This window comes from Notolabrus celidotus, chromosome 1 (assembly GCF_009762535.1).
Source record: "Notolabrus celidotus isolate fNotCel1 chromosome 1, fNotCel1.pri, whole genome shotgun sequence".
Taxonomy (NCBI): Eukaryota; Metazoa; Chordata; class Actinopteri; order Labriformes; family Labridae; genus Notolabrus; species Notolabrus celidotus.
This window is the reverse complement of record NC_048272.1, coordinates 27,831,374-27,853,375: the sequence shown is the minus strand read 5'-3', so window position 1 is coordinate 27,853,375 and position 22,002 is coordinate 27,831,374. Positions and strand designations below refer to the sequence as shown.

Genomic DNA, 22,002 nt, shown 5'->3' with positions numbered 1-22,002 from the left:
ATCCTAGTCAAGAATTCCAAGCCGTGATAACATGTAAAGATGGTAACAAACTTGCGACAAATATTTTTACAGTTGATACTTAAATAATGTCTGTAATTAGCAGGAAAGTTCCACTTCTATTCATGACTGTTTCTGAATAAAGTAAAATGGGTGTGTTGGACTCATAGGTTGCACTTTGCACGCCTATGCGCACTCTGTCCTCCCCGCCAGTAGGGGGCGCCCTCGACACTGAGCATATTCTGTAAACTGTCAGCCATCTGCCGCAGTCAGTTAGCTCCAGCGGGAATGGAAAATGGAGGATTGACCGTAAAACGAGGGCATATCATCGGTATTCCTAGCATAGAGGTGGGTAGGATGAAACTCTTATATTATAGATAACATCAGTGTAAGCGTTTCATTATCATGAGACGCTTTCATGGCACATTTAATCTTCAGTCTGAGGTTGTTCCTGGTAATCAGAGCAGTGTTGACTGTAATGAGCCTGACGAGAGCTGTAACCTTAACTTATGCATAGACTAACTCTTCAGTTTGACACTGGAAATTAGTTTGTACGATGTCTGTCTTACTAACTGTACATTTGTCTTCTTACTGTCGCTGTTTGTACGGTGTGTATTGGAGTTTGGGGCGTCACCTTTATGCAGAGTAATCTGTCGCTAGCTTGCCTGAGCTCGTGGTTGCTAGCAGCGTTAGCTCGGCTTTGCTAGCTACAAGTGCACGTTTTGCAAAGCGCACCTCCTCGCCGTGAGGAAGGGCCGAAATATGCAAAGATATACTGCATGTTCTGCAGTGAGTTACCGAGTGTTACTCGCCTGATAACATTACTGTATCACTGAGTGGGCCACCATGCAGAACAGATTAACGTTAGTAGGTTAAACGTTGTTAGGTCTCGCGGCCGTCGTTGGTCGCGTCGCTTCTCAATTTACTTTGTCTATTTCCATTATTGTCTCGCTTCTTTCTTGGGTGTTTAACGATTTAATCTGTCCACAAACATGTGACAACGATGCATGGTTGAAGCAAAGAGGGTTTTTTTTACGTATGCGCATCAAGGCCGCGCGCAGCTCCCTTCTGTCGGCGCGAGGAGCAGCTGCTGGACTTCAGTAATTTGCGTCATTTACAATAAACAGGTCTCGTCAATTGTGCCTATCGTTATAAATATACATGTCAGAGCACTGATTTCAGCGTTCCCCCCGTACGGCAGTGTTACAATGTGTTCATCGTCTTCCCCTCGTGCCCCTCCCACCTTTCATTGCAACAGTTGCCCCTCAATTCACGTGGCACGGTGTCGTGAGCGCGAGCACACAATCAACGAGTTTTCTGTCACTTTAATTCTCTGGTTAAACGCTGTTTAATGCCTAACCTCCTACAAAAGTATAATTGTTATGCATGTTCTTAGGACACACGTCTTTGAAGATATGAATTAAACACAAACCTACGGTGGCCCTGAAGTGCAAATCACTACGGCAAATTAAAAAACACTACGGCATTAACCAAACCGGAAGAAGTAGGTACCTTTTCTGATTTGCTGTTGTGTTTTCTGAATTGCTGTTGTGATTTACACTTCAGGGCCACCATACAAACCTTTTTACTTATTCTAAATGTTAAACCAAATCCTGTGTTTGCACATCCAGGTGTTATTTCCCTCTCATTAGCTTCTGTTATCCGTGTTTTATTACATTAAGTTCAACTCTCAACCAAGCTACAACCTCCAGCCTAAAAATATGAGTCCAATGTGGAAGTGCTAAAAACTGCAGTTCATCAAGGAACCGCTTGAGGCTGGCTCCGGAAGTACCGGAAGTCACATACACATGAATGGGAAAAAGGCGATCTTTACAGCAGAAATAAACATGTTTACAGCCTGGTACAAAAGACGAATGTAGTCTGGATAGCTCATTTCTCAATCGGCACGCACTGTAGAGAGGGTGATTTTTTTTTCTAACGCAGCAATTTCAGAGATATTGAGATTACGAGTCCTCCAATGAGAGGCACAGCCGATTTGATTGACAGGTGGGAACACTGTAGCTGTTGGCTAGGAGACTCAAACTCCGCCTCTTTACGTCACAATGGCTCGGCAGCAGCAATATGGCTGCCAACGACGATTGGCCTCAAAACAGCGTTTCAGAAACAGATGGGTGACGTCACGGATACTACGTCCATATTTTATACAGTCTGTGATGTGATGCAGATTTCATCTAGTGTGTGTTTTTCAAGCTTCAATTGAGCAATTGGCTCACGGGTTGCTTTTCTGTGAGGTCCTCAATGCTTTGACACCAACTTGTGTTTTCCTCTCTCTGGTAGATCCTTTAATCGTGTACCAAGATTGATGATCACTTCTGCAGTGCCTTTGATGTTTTCTAAGAAGCACGCTGTTACTGCATTACTTCTGAACTCAGGTAAAGACTGGCGACTAGTTATGAGCTCTACAATTAAAAGATTTGCACATTTGGCTCCTGCTTATCTTATGTAAAAAAAAAAAAGAGAGAATATTTTTCATGTTTTTCTGGTTGTCATTCAGACTTTTTGCTGAACCTAAATGCACCATGAGTAGGGATGGGTACCGAATTCGGTGCTTTTATAGGTACCGACCGAATTCCGTCTGTACTACAGAGTACCGATTCACGTAAATTCAACCGGTACCTTGTTTCGGTACCTAAACGCATCCTTGTGACTGTGAGGGAGAGTAAGAGGAGGCGATTTTCCATACTTTCGCCCTGTAATAAAGTTCGAGACTGATCGGTTGGACCTCTCTGCTCTCTGCTCTCTGCATCTGCGCGGGAGCGCGCCAAACGAAGCCTGCAGCTGACGGGTGCGAGCACTCACCGCGAGGCAGAGCTGCAGGAGGATTAAGTTGAGACGGACTCTCTCGCTCAGACTACCTGCCCTGTTTAAACGTTTAAACGTTCCTGTGTGCGTGAATGACCAATAAGTAAGTTGTGTGTCCTGTTATTATAAAGAGACGGAGAACTGACTTTTTCCCGTCCGCAGGCGTTCACGTGTGTTCATTGATAAACTCCCGAAAGAGCAATTAGACGCCACAAGCATGTCAGCTTATATATCTAATCACCTATATAATTTTGTTTCTGTTCATTTCATGTTAAATGAAATAAATATGTTTAATTTAAAAATTTGGAGATTTTATTATTAAACAAATTAACATTTATTACCACAAACACACAAAAGTACCGAAGATTGGTACCGTTGAGTACCGGTACCGATTCCCAGGTACCGGGTATCGGTACCGTATCGGTTCAAATGTGAAAGGTACCCATCCCTAACCATGAGTCTATAGATTGAATACATTTGATGTGGTTATACACTGCTACAATCAAGCCCACTGAGGAGCAAACATGCCAGATTCAACAACTGTTATCGTTAGGTCACATTGAAACACTTAAAGTTTAAAGGCTTTTGCTAACCTAATTGCACCATTAAAACAATGTTAGAGTTTTAAAATCAAATATATTTTGATAACTTGATTGTAGACAACCATATTGAACTCCAAAACTTCTGGTTATGATTAGACTGACAAATAGGGCAATGTTGACCAAGGGATATATTTCAATGATTCAGTGTACACAGAATAACATTCAACTGTTATCTTGTGGGTAGCCTATGTTATGAACTAAAGGGTTCTTGCTTTTTATTTGTGAGGGAAAACCCATTCAAACTGTAACGACTTACTTTAAATAAAAGGTAAACGTCCAAATGAAAGCAGGATTACAAGAGAGCACTCTAAAGTTCACGATCTGCTTGTCATCTTGAACGCCACATGACTAAGTAACACACTTAAGGTTAGTGATTAGCTATGAAAATTGAGGACACAAAGTGACATTTAAAAACATTTTTAATATTTCATATTAACCTTGATTTTGCTCCTTCTGGACACATGGTTCCTAGAATGAGATCAGTTCAAGTTTTATAGTTCTGTACAGATTTATGGGACTTATTAGCAGGCATATACATGGACAGAACATATCTGGAACAAGCTGATATTTGCTGCTACATCAGCCGGGCAGGTTTGAAGATGTTATAGTCCTGTACCTGAATCCCATGGAGCTCTGACCGTCAAGCACATTGTCCTTGATCACGCCACTGATGATACCGGTGGCCCTTTTATATTATGAAACCTGTCTGTATTTCTGTCCCTTCATTGTCAAGTAATCTCAAAAATGTTGTGCTTGCACACTGTAGGATGCAAAAACAATTTCTGTGTCATCTGTAAGAGTTTTTTTTTTAAAACTAGAATGAAATATGTATCTCTGTGTTATGACAATTTGAAGTCCTAGCACTGCCTCTTGACTTAATCCCTGGCAGCCTTCAGTATGTGTCAGTTGTTCAATTGAAAGGACTGACTCATAGCTTGTTTCTTGTGCTCTTCTGTAGACATTCAGTTTGAAAGTAGTGCTTGACTCCATCATCTATGGAGGAGAATGTGAGCCCTGAGCTCTCTCTAGCCCCTGAGCCAGAGCAGGGCCAGGACCACATGGATAGCTGCTATCAAGGTACTATGGTTGAGCTTATATTTCTCCATATTTTGGAATGGGAAAACTGTGGCGACACACATTGTGATCTTGGGTTTCATGATTTTAAGTGATTTAAAATGTACAAGAAAATAGGATTTGGAAAATCAAAGGAAAGTAATCATTGTGGAATGTATTTTAATCAACTTGTATTCTTGATTCAAAACTAATCCATCATTTTCAGCTAGGTTATGTTGCACAACAACTGCTTCGCCATTTTCTGACCACAGCCGTGTTTGTTTTATTCCCAGGTTTTGTAGAGGAGAGCCCGCAGAAACAGCCTGAAAATGAGAATGTGGCCAATGAAGCACTAGTCGAGCCAGAAAAATCCTGCGAGGGCAACAGTGAATTTAAAAAGACTTGGGGTTTCCGACGGTCCACGGTTGCAAAGAGAGAGATGCCAGTGGAGGCAGCCTTCGACGGCCCTGAAAATCGCTGCCCTGTGCGTCGAAGTGGCAGGCAGTCTAAGCGCACTGACAAACTAGAGGAATTCCTCTTGACTGCTAAGCGAGGGGCAAGGAGAAGTGCCCCGCCCAGTGTGGAAAGTGGAGATCCACCCTCCCAAACCCCAACCGATGCAGAGACCGCATCAGAAGCCAGCTTTGACGGCAACACTGACAGCAAGGCAACAGAGGACAAGGTAGAGTCTCCAGAGAGGAGGACAAGAAGTAGTGGAAGGAAACAGACACTGCGGAAATCACGAGGTGGGAGACAGACCCGGAGTTGCGGGGGAGCAGTCAAAGATGAGGAAAGCTCTGAGAATGAGGAGGACAACAAGGACCAGTTAGCAGAGACAAAAGATGAAAAGAGTTGTCCCAGTCCTCAAGATGCAGGCAGCACTAACACAGCCCAGCCTCAGCCAGCGCAGGTCTCTGAGAAGATCGGGGTCAGTGAGGAGAAGACAGAGGATGGAGACAATAACGACACAATGGAATCAGAGAAGGACACAGATAAAGACAGTGATGAGGACAGTGGAGAAGATCCTGCTGCAATGATGGTGAAGCGTGGACCAATAAGGACTTACATCAATAAAAAGAGGGTAGCCAATAAGAATACTACTCCTGTCAAAGCTCCTCCTCCTGCCAGTAAGAACACCACTCCTGTCAAGAGGGAGACAAAGCCCAAAGCTATCCCTGCCCCCGGAATGATACGAAAGCTCCAGAACCAGGAGGATAATGATGATGACGACGACGAAGACGATGATGAAGATGACGACGACGAGGACTCTTCAATGTCTTCATCTTCATCATCTATTGATTCTGATGAGGGAGGTTACGACCCCAACGCATTGTACTGCATCTGTCGTCAAAAACACAACAAGAGGTAATTTGTTGACTTGTAATGTTATTGTTGTGATCATAATGGTGACACATTTTATTATACCAGTATTTAATTGTTGTCATATGTCAATGTGTAAAACTATTCACTTCCTAAAATCTAAGAGTCTAGTAGAAAAACTAATAATAGAAAATAATAAAATTGAAGAAAATGTGTTTGAAATGAAGAAAATAGTGGGACATGTCACAGGATTTAGATAAACCACAGTCTGTTATTGATGGTTCAGCTGATCTCTAATCAGCACAGTCTCTAAGCTGCTGTTCTCCAGAGTGTACACAACATGTTTCACTTCTTTTTTACAAATTCCACTGGTATGAGTGTAAATGTCATTTTATTTTCTGAAGACAAACTTTTGTAACCAGATTTTTAATTAAGGACCCTGTGCTAAGACTTTCCTGGAGGATGCAGAAAGACCTAACAGGACCTCTGTTTGCAGAATGCACAACTTAATGAATATAAAGTTTCTCTCTCCATGGGTGATTGGAGAAATAAACACCCCAAATATTAGCCTTAGGTTCAATAGACACCTGAACCTGCAGGATTTTGTCAATCAGATATGTCACCTCACCCCAAAAGGTTTCTTATTTATATTTTATGTATATACGTATGTGTCTATACATTTAAACTCAAAATACAGAGTTATGAGTGAAACAGTTCAATTGAAATTTTAAATGCTCTTCAGTACTACTTTACGGTCCCTTTACGGGAACATATACATTTCACTGGGGAACACGACTAAACAAGAACCTTTTGTGGGGGGGTGCTGGTGGCCTAGCTGTCTAAGCACGATGAGTCTACAGTCCTCATCACAGAGGGCACCGGCTCGACTCCCAGCCGCAACCATTTGCTATGTCTTTCCCCCGCTCTCTACTCCAAACATTTCCTGTCCCTCTTCGGCTGTCCTATCCAATAAAGGCAAAAATGCCCATATATATATATGTATGTGTATATATATATATATATATCTATATATATATAGATATATATATGTATGTATATATATGGGCATTTTTGTCTTGTTGTGTTGGTATTTGTAACAAACCTGAGAGCTAACAGAGATATCAGTTTAGCATTATTGTGAACAAATATGTCGTGTCCCCCCTCAAGGTTCATGATCTGCTGCGACCGCTGTGAGGAATGGTTCCATGGAGATTGTGTAGGCATCACAGAGGCCCGGGGACGCCTGATGGAGAGAAACGGGGAAGACTACATCTGCCCAAATTGCACGGCTAAGAAAAACCAGGTGGTCAGACCCGCCACATCTATCCTCTACGCAGAGCTCGGAAAACTCAGGGCCGACGTTGGGCATCAAACTTCAGATCCAGCTGCGGCCTCCTTCTTAATCGACGGCAAGGCTGATGCCAGTCTGCAAGTTGCTCAGGGTGTGGTGGGACCTTCATTCTTAGTAACTGAAGAGAAAGGAGCTGAAGACCAGGGCATCAAAGGCAGGATAGAGAAAGCTACTAATCCAACTGGGAAGAAGAAGATCAAGATATTTCAGCCGGTAGGTTTCAGCTGATCTCAACTTAATGATGTGAATTGCTGTGGTACTACAAGTCCTATGATTTAATGAACGAGTTGCTTTTCTTGCTATTCTGTGTTATCCTGGTTATCTAAAACTACTAATGATGCTGTGGATGTTATAAAAAGTTTTCACTTGAACCAAATAGTAACAGTCATTCCAAAGAAATGCAAATGATTCATCTTTTAATCCGTGACTGGGCACGGCGTCTAATAGCTGTTCCGAATTATGATTCAGTGCTTTTGGTGATTTTAAAGAAAACATCTTAAGAACCAAAGAGACGAGCCCAGTTGCTGTAGTTTTTTGAGCTCTGTGCTATATGTGGACAAACAAAAGAAATCAATAATAACATGATGCTCGCACCTGGCAGCTCACCACAGCTTTAAAGTGAAATCTTTCCTTTTTTGATCACTGTTGCTTGTTTCAATAAAACAGAGTAGATATGACTACATCCTGTTAATTTGACTGTGTACTGACTTGAAGCAGGCTTTACAGCAACCAAAGGCAGAGCAGAAATCAGCACCCACTGTGGAAAAGAAGACGGCTCCCAAAACAGTCCAGAAAGCGCCGCCAGACTCAGAGCAGAAAGTGGCTTCAAACGTGGAGGTGAAAACAACAACGACAGCAGCAGCAGCAGCTGCTGCTGAGGAACCAGATGACAAGGCCGGGCAGAAGACTGAGGAGGATTCATCCCTTCCCAAATGTATCGGGCCTGGCTGTGAGAGTAACGCCCAGCCAGACTCAGTGTACTGTGGCAACGACTGTATCCTGAGACATGCTGCTGCTGCCATGAAGTCCATCACTGATGAGCCTAAACAGAAGGACAGGGCCAAGGCTGTGAAAACCAAGTCTACACCAAAGGTAACCTGGACCACTTGTAATGATGGCCTTTGCTTGTCCAATAAGAACTGTCCATGCCTTTTTCCTTCAGAGTATGGCAGTGATAGGTTGTAGACATGTTATTGTGCATGCTATTATATCTGTTATTTTTATGCTAAAGCAATGACCTGGGACTTCTGTAAGACTCTCTGAAGTGTCTTTACTTGTTTGCTGAATATTTGGCTTGCTCACGTTCTTAAGGATAGATGACTCATGCCTGGTGTGACTTAGAGAACAATTACTTTTCTAGTGCTGGTGAATGACTCTCAATGACTTCAATCATATTAGGATTATTGTATATACATCTTTATGCAGTTGCATTTGTTTAACTTGAAGTGAAATGTTGTTTCAAAGCATCATAGATCTATCAGTTTTGAAAGCAAAAAAAACAAAACCTTGATGCTGATTCATCTATATGTTCAGAGTCTGATGGAGGGTTTTTATAAGCACAAGTAATCATTACTGCATATGGTGTCACAAGAGGGTTCATCTCGGGCTGATTAAATTGGTTCAGATAGCTTTGATTTGTTTTTCCTGACAAATGGTCCATAGCAGTTGCTACTTGTCCTCGGTCAGAACATGCCCCGCAGGAAGAAGTTGTGATTGGTCATCAACCTTAAATTTGTAATGAAACAGGCTGGAACTGACTCTCATTCAACCGGTGGTAAGCAGTGATGGAGAAGGTTATGCTCAATGAGTCAGATCAAAACTAAGTGGCATGACTTCAAAGGAGATTTAATTCCCACTGGACTGTTAGTGGACTAAAGGGACAATTCATTAAAGGAGTTAAGCAATCAGTATTTCCTTTGCAACCTAATAATCTATATATTTGATAAAAAAGTATGATTGGGCCAATTTAGGCTGCTAATTTCTCCTCATCCCTTGAGGATATTAGGTGACTGTATTGAAGTATTGCAGTGGGTTGTGCAAGTTTTCAGTTCTCCTGAGCAGCGGCAGATTAGAGGACGATTTTATTGAATGAGGAAGTATTTACATTCATATGGATCTTAATACTTGATGTTCATTAGATTTTCATAGATTCAAAGATTATATGTGCAGTCATACTGCGCTGCTATCCTGTTTTATTCAAATGCAATTTACAGTATTTGTTACAGCACAGTGGGACAAAATGATAATTGAGTATATAAAATGTTCATAACGGTATTAGCTAAACTTTTACTTCAATGTGGCTAAATGTTGTGTTTACATTGTGTTTGTTTAATATTTACCTAATATTAACCTAGAAATGACAGCAGGAGTCAACATTACTTATTTTAGAAATTGAATATTAGCTACAAACAGCCCTGTGCTCTCATTTGTCTGCAGAACTTTTGGACTGCACCTTTAAGAGCTGGAGGAGATAGTTTAATATCTTACCCAACATGCCCTGACTTTTCAAGTTTCAAACTACGAAGTTCATGGAAAGACTCCACGCAGTGTTTGAAATATACTTCTAGTAGTAAAACTCTGTTCAGGCCTGAACTTACCTTGTTATACCGTGCCTTCTTTTAAGAGTATCTCTATCATAGAGCAGTAGAATGTTCCTGCCATGAGTAGTTCATACATTATTGGCTCAAATGTGTCTGGGTTTACACTGCTCCAAACGTACATGCAGGGGAGAGAAAAGCCTGCCAGTCAAGACTCAGGTGCAGAGGTTCTTTTAATTAACTCTGTATGCAGCACACCATGGCACAATTTATACAAAGACCAAACAAAGCAGACATTTTACTCTACGATCTCCTGGCATTTTGCAATACTTCAGAGGGCTCTATTCTCAGTGTTGAACCTTTCACTTTCCAGTGACACTTGCTGCAGCATGTCACAAAAATAGTTGAATCTGTGTTTTTTCTGTTCACTCAGAAGAGCGGTGCTGGCAGAAAGACACAGAAGAAGACCCAGGAGGAGTCAGACAGTGAGGAAGATCACAGCACTGATCCAGATGAGGATGAGGATGAGGATGATGAAGACGAGCATGCTGAAGAACACCCGCCCCCACCAACCACTGCGTCCTGGTCCAGCGACCATAATTACATTGCAGTAACACCAGAAAAGACTACACCCATATCACCAACAGTGTTAAACAAAAAGTGTATGTATCTCTTTGAAGGTCTTGGCCTATTGTTGAAACCACATAGTTGTTTTTCTGCCATTAGTGTGGTTCCTGTGTTTCTAACATCATTTAGATCTGATCCACACATTTTGGGAAGAACACAAGTGCTCTCTCAGCTGTATGCTGGACTCTAATGTGATCTGCAGTGTTTTGATTTTGATTTTGTTACTCATTGAAATGGTGGCAGCTTCGGAAAAGGTAAGTGTTACTAGTGGCTTTGGGTAAGTATCCAATCATCTAGAGCAAATATTTTTTTTTAGAGGCACTGACTTGACAACAGTTTTTTCAGCTTTCCTAGATGTAAATTATAACAAAGTCTGAGCTACAAACTGAGGCAAGGGTTTGGGCTGGAGAGTAGAGCAAATGATGCACATGCATTGTGGGAAATGTGTGCTCCAGCTGGTGTTTTTAGTTTGTCTTGTTTTTAGAGCTTGAACTGAATGGGGCAGTAAAATGAATACCTCTGCTGCACCACATTTGTTTGCTTTTACTTGAATATGACTTTCTACAGCCGCCATCATTTTTATTAAGTGCAATAGCGTAACAGCTGGAGTACCTATTTGATATACCGTAGTGAAAATATAAGGCTAATAAAACCTCAAACAATCTGTGATTCAGACAGAAAACCAAGAAGAAATCTGCACATTCAGAGCCCTCAGTAGAGAGTGATGCTCAGAGTTGAGATGGCCAGTTGTGATTAATGGGCAAGTGCTTTCTTGTGTATACATATGACTCAGATTATTTGCACTAGTCTCTCCACTCTCTGGGTTCTTCATCTCATCTGCTGGACCCAAAAAATGCTTTTCCCCCCCTTTTCTCCACCAGGTAGGTGTCTCAGAATACCTCCATGTTTATGTGGACTGATGAAGCTAACCGCTTATATTGAGCACTTAATATCAGCTGTTAGGCACAGCTTTTTTTCCTGCTATTAAGTTTGTGGATAACGAGCAGAAAGTTTCTGATTCATATTGAATATGATGCATCTCTTCCCGTGGGAACCTGGCTTCCAAATAAAAGCTGATTTAACAGATTATAGGATGCCTCCATTGATTATGTGAGCAGTGTTGGCTTGATATAGGATGTCTTGACCAGTTCAGCAAACAAGCGTATACAACATACATCGGCACACACGCCCCTGAGACCCGACACTCCAAGAGCCCCTAGTTGGTGAACTGCTGAGGGAGGAGGAAGCTCTGCCATGGACCAGACCAGACCACCTGGAGAAACTGCTGCAAAGTTCTGAATAGCCAAGAAGAAGAAAGAAGCTGGAGACCTGGGCGCACAGATCTGGAAGAGGGAGACCAATGCTTCAAGTTTTTTTTTTACACACAACTTTCAACTGATGAGCTCTGGTGCAAATTGAAGATTTGTTGAATTGAAATGTGTTTGAATTGTAGTGGGGTTTACATTTGCTATATGAAGATTGTCACAGATGAGATGCCAGGTGCTGACCTTCAATGCATCTTGGAGCAGGGGTTCAGTCTGACCACTGATTTGTGTTTTGAAAAGAAAAGTCGTCATGGTTAATGGATTTGTTTTCATAGCTCATGTTTTGCTGGTTAATATTTTGATTGGTGTGACAACCTATTCAGAAGTTTGGAGAATTTGCTCGCCATGGGTCTCAACAATGTTGATCTGCACAATATGACTGGTTTATACAGTTGAGTGGGCTTATATCTAGTCTGTGAAAGTGGGGTAAATGGCTACACTAATGCAAATGCAATGAACTAGCATTTGCTGATAGTGTAAATTATAGATTTTAGAACTGTGTGTTACCTTTGGTATAGTTTGGTACAAAAACTTTTTTGTATGCCATCAAGAAAATAGTATTTGTTTTAATTGTGCGCTTCCATATTTTTGGGATCAAAAGAACCTATCACTGTAGTTTTAGTAAACACTGAGGTCTGATCTCTTCTCCATCTCAGCCAGTTAAATTGTTACTGAGTCAGGTTTTACCTGCAGATTATATAAATTAATGTTTACATTTGTTCTTCAATATTTAAGAATTATTAAACTTAATTAGTTCCAACCGCTTTCTTTCATGCCGAACCACTCAGTTCATGCTTACAAATAGACATACAAAACTGATCTTTAGTCAGTAAATAAATGGTTAATGCTGTTTTTGATGTACTGTTGTGAGAGCCTGGTGGTTGTTGACTTTTCTTTCACTAGTTGCTGATTTGAAGTTGACAGAATTCTGCACAGGATTTGGTCACTGGCATGTTTTCCTCATGGTTTTATGAGAACTTGGATGCAATCTTTTCAGGGTGCGCTTGTAGTCTATTCCTGAAGCTCTGCCACTTAAACTTATTTTGGGAACTTTAGGTGTACCTTTTTTTTTAAAACTTGCCTGCACATAAGGAATTCCTAGAGTAAATAGGGCCCCTTGCACTGCCCATTTGTCCACTTTCTTTGCAGAATGTTTTGCAATGTGGGTATGCAAATATTACACAAGGAAGGGCCTCATTGTCAAGGCCTCAGTTTTTCAGCTGTGTATAATTGAATTATCATCTTTGAGAAGATTTTCCTGCATATCACCATACTTTGAATTATAGATAAACTGTTTTTTTTCCCTGCTGGTTAAAAACTGTCACAATACATGTCTCATCTGCCGCAAAGGTAACTGAGGGCGTAGTTTAAAATGTTTGATCTTGTGCTTGGTTTCCAGCTCCCCTCAAAGAAGAGAAGCAGAGTGAGAAGGACCAGAAAGAAAAAGAATCAGCCCCAGCTCCTGAGAAACCACAGCCAGAGTCCACACCAACACCGGTCAAAAGAAACAAGAAGACCCCCACCACTAAACCAACCAAGATTTCTCCCAAGGGCAAGAAGCCCTCCTCTCAGGCCTCAAGCTCTAAGGCGTCCAAGAGACCTGCAACACCACCAAATAAACCAACAACAAGGTCCAAGAAACCAGGCTCGTCATCTGCAAAAAGCCCGTCCTCCTATCCTCCAGGTCCAATCCACGTCACCGGAGCGCTGAGAGTCACCAAGTCCAACTTCACCATTCCCAAGAAGCAGCCACAGCAAAAAGATGCTTCCTCTCATTCTCAGTCCTCTTCATCCTCAAGAGTCCCATCTTCTCCAGTTCCCTCAGGTCCATCCCATCACTCCTCCTCTTCAACCAGACCTCCACACCCAGCTGCTCCAGCGCCCCCTGTGTCCCCCATGCCGCCTCCACCAAACAACCAGATGAGGCAGAACATTCGCCGCTCGCTGACAGACATCCTCTTCAAAAGGTAAGAATCTACAAACTAAGGCAAAAATATTTTAACAACATAAAATACTTAATACAAACACAACGTGTACTTTCCACCAGGGTGAGTGACAGTGATGATCTGAAAATGACTGAAAGTGAGGTTGGGAGGCTTGCAGTTGCCATTGAAAAGGAAATGTTCAACCTCTGCCTCAGCACTGACAGCAAGTACAAGAACAAATACAGGTCCCTGATGTTCAACCTGAAAGATCCTAAAAACAAAGTGAGTCAGCACAGGTTCACTTCACTTTAGAGTCAAGAATACATCTTTTCTTTTCTTGTTTACAGAGCTATGTTTGTAGAGAAGACCCATACAGCCAGAGGCTTTGGTGTACTATGCATATCAGGTGTTAAGTTGTTAAAGTACTGTGTTTTATGTTTGTCTCAGGGCTTGTTCTACAGGGTGGTGGGTGGTGAGGTTACTCCTTTCAGACTTGTGAGACTAAGTGCTGAGGAGCTGCTTTCTAAAGAAATATCAGAGTGGAGGAAGTCTGAAACACCACAGGTACATTTTATATATCTTACTAATCAAATAATATGCAAAGATCAAATTGAGGTTGAAAGAGTTCTCTGTGCAGTTTGAATTAAACTAACTGGTCTTTGAGATGCTTAAAATTACTGAAGCTCATAACATGTTTGTCTTCTACAGACTCATTCACCCAGTTCCAGGGTTCATTCAGGGCAGTTTAAACTGGGCAACAGGCATGACTCAAGCTCACATAGCATGGACCTGGAGGATGCTCCACCAACATCTGATGCAGATGTATGTATCTCTACCACCACTTCATCTACTCGCATGGCTTCTTCTGCAGTAAGTGGTGGAATGCTGTCTTTCAACTTTCACACTTTCCTTTTCACCTTCGCTTCAGGTCCTTAGCACACACACTATTAGAAACCACTAACAAAGCACAGACTATAGGAGAAATATTCCAGCTTAGTTAACTTGCCAACTTTTCTGTCCTTTTTAAAGCTTTTACCTTCAATAACTCTACTTGCTTCTACCTTGCACAAAGTTCTGGAGACAAACATAATAATAATGTGTTTTTTGTTGATGGTTATTTTTATTTTTAGTTCAATATACTTTAAATGCAACTGCTTTTTTCTGCGTCCACAGGACCAAGATGAGTCAGGCTCCATTCCATCAACTGGGACTCAGCCCTCTGCTGTGGAGGGAAACAATAGCAGCAGCATGCCAGATATTTTCAGTAACATGCTCAAAGACACCACTGCTGAACACAGAACTCATTTATTTGACCTGAACTGCAAAATATGCACAGGTAAATCTGAGGCTGACATGAAGTGTGCTGGTTATTTTTAAACATGAATTGTTAAAAACAGATAATACAATATTTTGTTTTTACCCTACAGGTCAGAAGACAGAAGATGAACCTTCGGCTAAGAAGGCCAAATTGATCAAGAAGCCTGAAATGAAGTCGCCCCGACAAGAGCTGCATTCATCCAGATCTGGGGATGTCTCTCCTGCTGGCCAATCACAGGTATCCACTGCTTACCAGCATCAAGACCCCTCGTCTTACCAACATCCGATTCCTCCGTCCTACCAGTCCAAGATGGAGCCAGCGGTCCCAGAATCACAGCCACAACTTTATCAGGAGGACCTCAGTATGCAGGCACCTCCACCCCAGGCCCCAGCACCTGTCGCTCCCACTGTGTCATCTGTCACTATCACCCGTAGAGACCCGCGCATGGCCCGGCACAGCTCTGGTGTAACTGTAACGTACACTGCTCCAGAGAAACCAATCATCATTACAGCAGAACCAGTCCCAGCTGCAGTCAGTGCTGCAGTGGAGGTTCTCAAGACATCACTGCCAATGCCCCCAGCTCCTCCATCTGCTGTAGCTATGTCCAAACCTACGAAAACAAGGTGATCAGCCTCATTGTGCTTGTATAACTTTGCCGTGTTTGTACTGAGAGAAAGTGTTACATCTTGGGTTAAAATAGGAGATTTGCTTTTCTCTAAAATGAAGGGGATTTTTGTTGTTACAGTACATCAGAGCCTCCTCCTGAGGGCGAGACGGCAATCTTTCTCCATGGACAAGAGAAGATTTGGAAAGGATTTATCAACATGCAGTCTGTGGCGAAGTTTGTGACCAAGGCGTATCTGGTGTCAGGATCCTTTGAATATCTGAAGGAGGTGAGTACTTTAACCTAGTAATTGAGATCCAACTACATTTCAAATTTTGTAACAAATACAAAGCCTTTAAGGGAACTTGACAAACAGAATCATACATATTTTTGTTAATGCTGTGCAGGATTTGCCAGACACCATTCATGTTGGCGGACGCATATCTCCAAACACAGTGTGGGACTATGTTGGTAAACTGAAAACCTCGCTTTCTAAGGTTAGTTTTGAGAAAGTTCAATTTAAATTCAAGTGCTTAACAGCTTAATAAAGGTATCCCATCACTTACATGCTGTTTTTTCTCTCCCTCTTTCTCTGTGTTTGCAGGAATTATGTCTGATCCGTTTCCACCCAGCCACAGAGGAAGAGGAGGTGGCATATGTCTCTCTCTTTTCTTACTTTAGCAGCAGGAAGCGATTTGGTGTGGTGGCCAACAATAACCGTCGCATCAAAGACCTCTATCTCATCCCACTTGGCTCAAAAGATCCATTACCCTCCAAACTCTTACCGTTTGATGGGCCAGGTAAGCACTTACAGGGACACGAAAACCAATTTGCTTTGACATGAATGTTATTGCCTGTATTTGAATGTAGAATTGTGTTGTTTTTGGTTGTCCTTTATGTGGTGAGTATATTTAGTAACACCTTTCACAGCGGAGCCAGGCTGAAGGAAGAGCATGTTGTATTCATGGGTTTGTACTGTAGGGGGCACTCACTCCTTCTTGAGTCTCCTCTGTGCATATGACAGCATCTGTGTTTTCTGCTGAGTGTCTGATTCTGTATCACATTTCCAATAAAGAGTTTGCATCACAGGTTGGTGCTATTTAAGTCCAGTCTCAGCCTGTTGTTTCTAAGCCCATTCTCAGCCTGTTTTGTACATAAACATATTTTAACAACCGTGTGATCAGTTGATTTCTGTCAGGTAACTTTGCTAGTTAGTTTATATGACTGCAAAGTGCACCACTGTGATAACAAAGTCAAGAATCAGCTGTTTATATAAACAATTCATCAGAGATTGCACAACATGGTTAAAGCACTACTATGACTGGTGCAGGTTTGGTAAGTAAAAAGGCTCTGCTCCCTCTTGAGAGTCACAAACATCTTCCCTTTATTAACTGAGTAGCATCAGAAAATTAAATCACATATCTTCCATTGTTCTGTGTCTGTAACCAGGCTGAGGGTTATTCCAAGACATTTCACGAATGCAAATTGAATACCTGATTTGGATTACCAAGTATACTTTTCTAGATCACCGTTTGTGCAGTCTCTATGAGTTGCGTTAAGTTAATGAGTGCAGTTTGATGCCAATGTAAACAGTTGGCGTGATTCTATCTTATTCGGTGTGCCTCTTTGGTTGTTCAGCTACAGACAGATCACAGGCAAGAAGACCTGATCAATGTTTATCAACACTCTAAGTATATTGAACATATTTCTCTGTATTCATAGATGTTTAAATGTCTTTTTCCGCTTTTCAATTCCATAAAAAGCTAGATGACCACAGACTTATTGCTAAAATGTTGAAATTGCTTTGTTACTAAAATCATCTTTTGTATGCATGGATATACAAAGTACAGCTTTTCGAGCCCCTTGTGCCACATGTTCTGTTTGTATTGTAACACATTTTAGGAGCTTCTCATTTCACCAGGGTTTTTGGAATCAGAAATCCTTAATCAAAATGTATGTTGTAAATCAATTTCACAGAAAGACTGCTCATTTTGTGAAAAGAAAACTGTATTTAAAACATAAATGAGTCTAAGATTCTTCTTCTTCTGTCTTTCTTGCAGGGCTTGAACCAGCTCGTCCTAACCTCCTCTTGGGGTTGCTGATCTGCCAAAAGGACAGAAAACGTGCTGGTGCTCCTTTGGAAACGGAGGAAAAGCGGTCCAAGACTCAAGCCAAAGATGCTGATGACGCTGCCCTCCTGAAGCTGTCTTCTGCAGTCAAAGCAGACAGAAGCGCACGACAGAGCCTTGAAATCCCCTTCAGCACAACTCCTCCAGGGTCACCTCCTGCCAGCTCTTCTGAGATTCCAAGCAGCACTGTGACTGCCTCCTCCGTCCTTTCCTTCTTGTCATCAGTCAAAGCTCCAGCCACTACTACTGGCAAGGACTCTCCGTCTTCATCAAGCTCTGTTGCTTCCTCTGCAAACACTGCCACTCCACTTCAGACCATCCTCAACACTCTTTTCCATAGGAAAAAGCACGACTCAGCTTCCAACTCTCCTTCTGATCATGGAGGTGAACTCTCCGTTCCACACGCTACAATGCTGGATCCTATTGTGAGGCAGTATGCACAAAGCACTAAAGAGGAACCGGTGGAAGAGGATGAAGATGACAGACCGTATGATCCGGAAGAAGAGTATGACCCCAGTAGGGGCTACAATTTGCCTAAGAAGCCTGATGTGGTGGAAATCAAACCTGAAATGTCTGGGCAGCCTGAGGTGGATGAAGATGTTGCTGATGATGTGGCATATGACCCAGAGGATGACACTATTTTTGAAGATGTCAAAACTTTGGCTCCAGTTCAGGCTAAGGCTGGGACTGAATCTATAACTGATCCACAAAAGATCTTGGAGAACCTTAGACAGATTGGGGACCAGACATTCCAGAAACCAGGAGAGCAACAGACAACAGGGACAGCCTGCACCTCTTTGACACTTCCAGAGACACTGTTGGCTCAACCCACTAAGTCCCTTTTGGCTAACACTCAGCTACTGCAGCTCGGGAAAAAAGTTGAAGAACTAGTTAAGTCATCAACTGTTGCTCCCTTGATTAACCAGAGGAGAGACCCAAGACAGAGCAGGGATCCTCGGCAGTCTGCGACTGACAGGAGACTGAGTGGAGAACAGGAGGAGAAAGAGGAGACATCTGTACAGGGGGACTCTACTCCTTCCTCACACACTGTGGACCAAGAGCCTCAGCTGCCTGAACTTCCACCCTCACAAGACCTAGAGGCACCACAGCCTGAGGAGGAGGTGAAAAGCGAGATGCTACCCTTTATGGAGTCAACCAAACCAGAGGTGTCAATTCCTTTACTAGGGGAGGAAGTGGAACCTGACATGGAGGTCAACTACATGGACGAGAGAGAAGTAAAGAGCGAGGAAGCTGAGCCAGTGAAGGCAGAGAAAGAAATGGACAAGTACAGTATTTGGCCAAATGCTGCCAGTATTTTAAAAGCTGGAGAAAACTCTGACTATGATGAGAACAGCCAAGATACACCACCCACATGTTACTACAATGAGCCCCCAAACACCTCCGGCACCACCTCCACGATCCCAGTGCTCACTCAGAGCACAGCCGTGGTTGACACTCAGTCCCATCACATGCCACGTCACATGTCAGCGCCAGGCTTTGATAATGAGTACAGACCTCCTTCTGACATCCCCCCACCCTCCACCTTCCCCCCACCCCAACTAATGCAGGGACAAAATCTAATAATGAGGCCTACACATATGTCCATGCCACCTCCAATGCAGGGTCTCCCTCCAATGTCAGGGTCATTACCTATGCAAGGCCCCCCACCACCAATCCATGTGCCTCCCCCTATACGTGGTCCTCCTCCAATGCAAGGTGGGAGTAGCCAGCAGTACGGCCCACCTCCAGCTACTTACCCTACCTATCAGAACCAGTGGCCTGGTACCCAACAACCACCACCTCAGCAACAGCCACCCCCTGGACCAGTTCCTCAGAATATCATGCCGCCCAGAGGACCGCAACTACAATTTCCACTAATGGCCCAGAGACCTCCAGCTCCTCAAATGTTTGATCCCTCTATTCCCCCTCAACACATCGTACAGCAGGGTCCCCCACCAGGCCATCCACCACCTTCCGCTTTTGACGGACAGAACAACTTACCTCCAAGATTCACCGGTCCTCCCCCACCATTTAACTTCCCTGCAGCTCGAGGTCCCCCTCCAACTTTCACAGGGCCTCCTCCTGGTCACTTTGATAACAGACTCCCTCCTCCAGCCCACTTTTCAGGGCCCAGGGGTCCCCTGCCCTCTCAGTATGGCGATCATGGGGCTCAGCCCCAGATGTCAGACCCATCTCGAGGCCCTACAGAACTGTATAACAAAGACAATTCCAATTCTTTTAAGCTAAACGTGGACCCAAATCCAAACCCTCTCCATACTTTTAAAGACAATCAGGGCCCCCCATCAGGTCCAGCATACCGGGGACCTCCACCTAATCAGTATGAGGACAGAAGAGGCCCAGCTCCCAGTGGTGAGATGAGTGGACAGCACTTCAGTCCACATAACCAGTATGGGACCTCCAGACCTCACTCCTCACCTCCACACCGAGGATCTTTTGATGAGCCTCGAGGCCCTCCCCCTCATGAGAGTAGACCTCACCCTTCTCAACGCTTCGGAGGATCAGAGCGTTACCGCTTCGATAGGCACTCTGATGAGCCAAGGCCTGTGCGCCACAGTGGTCCGCTACTGCCAACTCCTCCAGAGGCTCCCATAGGTCCTCCAAGTCGCATGGGAGCCCACAGTCCAGACCTGCTCCGGGACGACCACTGGCGCCGCCACTCCCCTGAAATAAGGAGAAGGAGCAGCACCAACCGGGAGGACTCAGAGCCCCGTGGTGGAGAGCGCTTCAGTCGCTTCGAGAGTGTGCACAGAGAACCTCCCTCTGGTCCTTCACAGCCCCCTGAGGAGAGACCAAGGGAACTCTCCGAGGATCGACGAAGGGACAGAGAGCGAGAAGTCCCCCATCCTGGCAGGCCATCATGGGACAGAAGTCAGAGCAAGCGATGGAGCAGAGAGCGCGAGTGGGACAGGAGCAAAGAAAGGGACCGTGATCGAGAGCGTAGCCGAGAAAGAGAGCGCAGTAGAGGGAGGGAGGTTGAGAGGCATAGAGAAACAGAAGTAGAGCGACACAGGGATCAGGAGACTGAAAAGAGGAGAGACCGGGAGAGAGACCGGGAAAGAGACAGGGCTAGGGATTCTGACAGGAGGGACCATGACCGTGATAGGGGGAGAAACCGTGAAAGAGATCGAGACCGGGAACGGGATCGTGAACGCGACAAAGAGCGGGATCGCGACCGCGACAAAGAGCGGGATCGCGACCGCGACAAGGAGCGGGATCGCGACCGCGACAAGGAGCGGGATCGCGACAAAGAGCGGGACAAGAGACGTGAAAGGTCCAGAAGCAGAGAACGTGACAGGGACAGAGACCGTGGGAAAGATCGGGGTAGAGACAAAGACAAGGAAAAAGAAAGAGAAAGGGAGAGAGACAGAGACAGGGACAGGGACAGAGACAAAGACAGGGAGCGTCGTGACAGGAGTAGAAGCAGAGAAAAGAGGGAGGGGAAAAAGGACAGCAAACACGATGCTTCCAAGGAGAGTGAAAAAAAAACAGAAGATGACAAGAAGTCCTAGTCTCTGTTTTCTGGACACTACATTACGGTTTAAGGGGATATTGATCTCATCTTTGTACATGTTGATGGACAGTATTTTGTGAAAGTTCCACTGTTGTGATCCCTCTCTTTGACATTTGTATTGTTTGTGTCACGTACAGGTTTGTTTTATCACATTCACAACACAAAGGCATAGATTTATCTAGAAGGCTACTGAATCCTATAATATGAAAGCTTGTCCTGTCTTTTTTTTTTAAACAATAATGGAACTGATTAACACCTTTTTCAATATGTAAATATGAATATACTTGTGTATATACTGATGTTTTTAATCATACTTTTCTAAGTAGAAAAACCATAAGCCATATATCTGCGATGCATAATGTGAAAGTTAAAGAAACTGTTTTCAAAGGTGTGAAATGTCCAGCAGATTTGAACTCCAGGCTCCAACTCTACAATATTCACCCCATCTATGGTTGTTAATGAAATGTCCTGATTTTGTTTCAGCTCAACCAATTAAACTAGTTTGATCACATGTGTGGGTATGTCTTCTGCTGTCGATACAAATGTAGTATACACATTTTATAAGAATATGTATTAAATCTTGGTCTTAACTATATGCAGAAATGCAGGCTCTTACATTATGGTTCAGTGTATGCAGCATTCTGCACGGTCACATTTTACACACAAGACTGATAACAGGGGAAGTATGCTGATATTGCACTAAAGTCGAGTTTGTCCAAACCTTTTTCAAGTCTCAATTCATACAAGTCAAACAATTCATGATCTGTAACTACATGAAAGATTAATTTATCCCTTCATCCAGTTACATCATCAAACCTGCTGAGGTAATACACATATTTTGCAATATATTTATTAGGAT

At 43.3% G+C, this 22,002-nt stretch overlaps 1 protein-coding gene across 11 annotated transcripts; it reads left to right on the top strand.

The window, feature by feature from the left end:
* Positions 1-183: 183 nt before the first annotated feature.
* On the top strand, positions 184-21,654 carry LOC117821496 (death-inducer obliterator 1-like). 11 transcript variants are annotated; one of them, XM_034696183.1, is made up of 17 exons: positions 184-345; positions 2,296-2,390; positions 4,381-4,499; positions 4,769-5,840; positions 6,963-7,359; positions 7,873-8,238; positions 10,117-10,345; positions 13,035-13,602; positions 13,683-13,842; positions 14,008-14,124; positions 14,269-14,430; positions 14,734-14,896; positions 14,988-15,501; positions 15,624-15,771; positions 15,890-15,979; positions 16,087-16,282; positions 17,543-21,654. In XM_034696183.1, the coding sequence occupies exons 3-17, from the start codon at positions 4,418-4,420 to the stop codon at positions 21,139-21,141; spliced, it is 7,863 nt and encodes a 2,620-aa protein (XP_034552074.1). In that variant the 5' UTR covers positions 184-345; positions 2,296-2,390; positions 4,381-4,417; the 3' UTR covers positions 21,142-21,654. The 11 variants fall into 11 exon arrangements, with proteins under 11 accessions (XP_034552074.1, XP_034552284.1, XP_034551835.1 ...); XM_034696393.1 differs by having other exon boundaries at positions 7,864-8,238; positions 14,269-14,382; XM_034695944.1 differs by having other exon boundaries at positions 7,864-8,238.
* The last annotated feature ends 348 nt before the right edge of the window (positions 21,655-22,002 follow it).